Below are 2,340 nucleotides of genomic sequence, written 5' to 3'. Positions count from 1 at the left end.
AATCATCATCGCCCATAAATAAATCATCTCTTGCCCGCTTCCTCTGTCCGGTTGTCAACTCAAATTGCTTTGGTTCACAAGTTCGTTTCATCGTACATCTAGGTGCACTAGAACTGAGAGACTACTTTCCTTGAATGGCTCATGCGAGTAAACTGACAATAGTATTCATCCAAGATGCAGTTGTATATGTATCTTCATAGAGATGTAGATGCATAGATAGTTCAATAGTGCACATGTTCATTGACAGGGATGTAGATGTAGTATACAACCGAGGTTACATTGACAAGTTGGTCCATGATGCTTCCAGGAAAAAGAAAATATGATATATTGTTTCACACTATCATCCATAGTGAAACTTGTATTTAATATTTCTTTGTTTTGCAATGCTGAATATTTTGGGAACACGCAGTAAGATGTAATCTACGGATTCACCAAATCAGCTTGAACATTGTTATCATGCTTCGTATGATTTGGTAATGATTTCAGAACATGGAATGGGGCAAATATAGTTGAAACCATGTATTGTTCCTCGCAAAAAAAAAGTTACTGTCGAGAGGTTTCATACTGACATTATTTCTTACCAACTAATGGTGCATTACTCCTGCCATGATAACAGCAGCTAACTACTCCATGATTAGAGCAGTAAACATTGATAAGAGTACAAGCATTGGAGGAGTACTCACCACATTCGAGGAAGTCGTCATCATGGTGGTTGTGGTCGAGGAAGTCGTAGGTGCTGGTGGCATCATCACGGAGCATGCACCATCTTCTCCTCGACTTAAAATGTAGTACTCCATGTACTCCCACTTGTTAACTTTCTGAAATGCAGATCCACTCCAAGAATGTGCTCTGAAATGGAAGTAACATGGAGTATACTCTAAAAATCAGTATGGTTTGAGCCCACTAGATCAATCGAAGTTCTCATGATAAAAAGAATACTACAGCATGAGTATTACAGCAGAATCAGTTTGGTTTGAGCCAAGCAAGAGTACTAAAATCCTGACAAAAGGAATACTACAGCATGACAAACATGATTTCAGAGATGTCGATTTCAGTACTTACAACCCATTGATAAACATGATTTTTAGAAATGTTGATTTCAGTTAAACTACAACATTTACTCCAAGCAAATACTCTAAGAAACAATACAAGTACTCCTACAGTACTGAAAGTACTCCTGTAGTACAAATACTCTAGGGGGAATGTACTCCTACAGTACTGAAAATGTACTCCTGTGAGTACTGAATTTACTGACCATGAGGTCACGGGTTCAAGTCCTGAAAACAGCCTCTTACAGAAATGTAGGGAAAGGCTGCGTACAATAGACCCAAAGTGGTCGGACCCTTCCCCAGACCCTGCGCAAGCGAGAGCTACATGCACTGGGGCTGCCCTTTTTTTTTGAGTACTGAATTTACTAAATTCAGAGGCATCAAAATGCTCACACCCAAGTTCAGTCATCTACACATGGAGTAGTGCAACCGAGTGGTCTTTACCATGCCCGAATCGGCGAGTGGTAGTGGCAGCAGCAGCCGCATTGTCCAGGAGCAGCAACAGCCTTTCCAATCTACTCCCGCGGCAGAGAGCAGTTCTTGACCATAGTACATCTACATCCATATTCCATCCACAGCAACAATCACAATCACAATCAGATCCAAATCTCTCCTTGCCTTTCCCCGAATCCTAGGCTCCAGAGATTGGAAAGGTGTGGGGAAAATTAAGGATGATAACCTTGCAGGTCAAGCATGGGGAGCTCGACTTCGCGGCTGACCTGGGCGCAGGTGACGGGGCACTCGTAGCGGCGGAGGAGTACCAGCAGCGTCGGAGATGGCAGCGTCCAACACGGCGCTCCTCCTTGCAGGTCGATGGCGGCGAGTAGCGCTAGCATCCGTCGCCGCCTTCCTCGAGCAGGACAAGGCCGCCGTGCCCGCGCTTCTCACGCTCCTACTCGACCTCGCTAAAATATCCAACTTTGGCTCGACTGTGGCGCAAAGGATGCGGGCGAGAGGGAGAGGCGACGCAGACGAGAAGGCCCGGCGGCGACGCCTGAGGAGAAGGGCGGCGACGCGGTTGATTCGCCGACGCGGGTGAGGGGGAGGTGCATTGCCACCGCGGGCTAGGGATTTGGTGGAGTGGGTGAGCGAGGGGAATTAGCGTTAAGAGGCGACTGAGTGAGTAGGTGAGTGAGTGAGCGAGGGGAAAAACTAGAAACCACAGAAACTGTATAACGCCCTTGCGTTGCCACGGGCTCTTTAAAATTTATAATCAGTATCTTTCATTTATCATCCCCTCATATTGGGTTATTATGGGGTGCTCTAATTAGAAACACAACAATCAAATATT

The 2,340-nt window shown here is 45.5% G+C and overlaps 1 protein-coding gene across 2 annotated transcripts; it reads right to left on the bottom strand.

Annotated features, from left to right (window-relative positions):
* Positions 1-683: 683 nt before the first annotated feature.
* On the bottom strand, positions 684-2,139 carry LOC119278007. Of its 2 annotated transcripts, none has more exons than XM_037559359.1 (3): positions 1,729-2,139; positions 1,494-1,604; positions 684-849 (listed from the first exon to the last, which is right to left on the bottom strand). In XM_037559359.1, the coding sequence occupies exons 1-3, from the start codon at positions 1,883-1,885 to the stop codon at positions 779-781; spliced, it is 339 nt and encodes a 112-aa protein (XP_037415256.1). In that variant the 5' UTR covers positions 1,886-2,139; the 3' UTR covers positions 684-778. The 2 variants fall into 2 exon arrangements, with proteins under 2 accessions (XP_037415256.1, XP_037415257.1); XM_037559360.1 differs by having other exon boundaries at positions 1,769-2,139.
* Between the last annotated feature and the right edge of the window lie 201 nt (positions 2,140-2,340).

Source organism: Triticum dicoccoides, chromosome 3B (assembly GCF_002162155.2).
Source record: "Triticum dicoccoides isolate Atlit2015 ecotype Zavitan chromosome 3B, WEW_v2.0, whole genome shotgun sequence".
NCBI lineage: Eukaryota > Viridiplantae > Streptophyta > Magnoliopsida > Poales > Poaceae > Triticum > Triticum dicoccoides.
This window is presented reverse-complemented; position numbering and strand designations above follow the sequence as displayed.

What these genes read in the sequence shown, in the direction of transcription:
- LOC119278007 (XM_037559359.1), bottom strand. Translation starts at nt 1,885, where the DNA reads ATGCTAGCGCTACTCGCCGCCATCGACCTGCAAGGAGGAGCGCCGTGT. An exon ending in CCCCATGCTTGACCTGCAAG is followed by an intron (nt 1,605 to 1,728) that starts GTTATCATCCTT and finishes ATATGGATGTAG; the next exon opens with ATGTACTATGGTCAAGAACT. An exon ending in CACTCGCCGATTCGGGCATG is followed by an intron (nt 850 to 1,493) that starts GTAAAGACCACT and finishes CTTCCATTTCAG; the next exon opens with AGCACATTCTTGGAGTGGAT.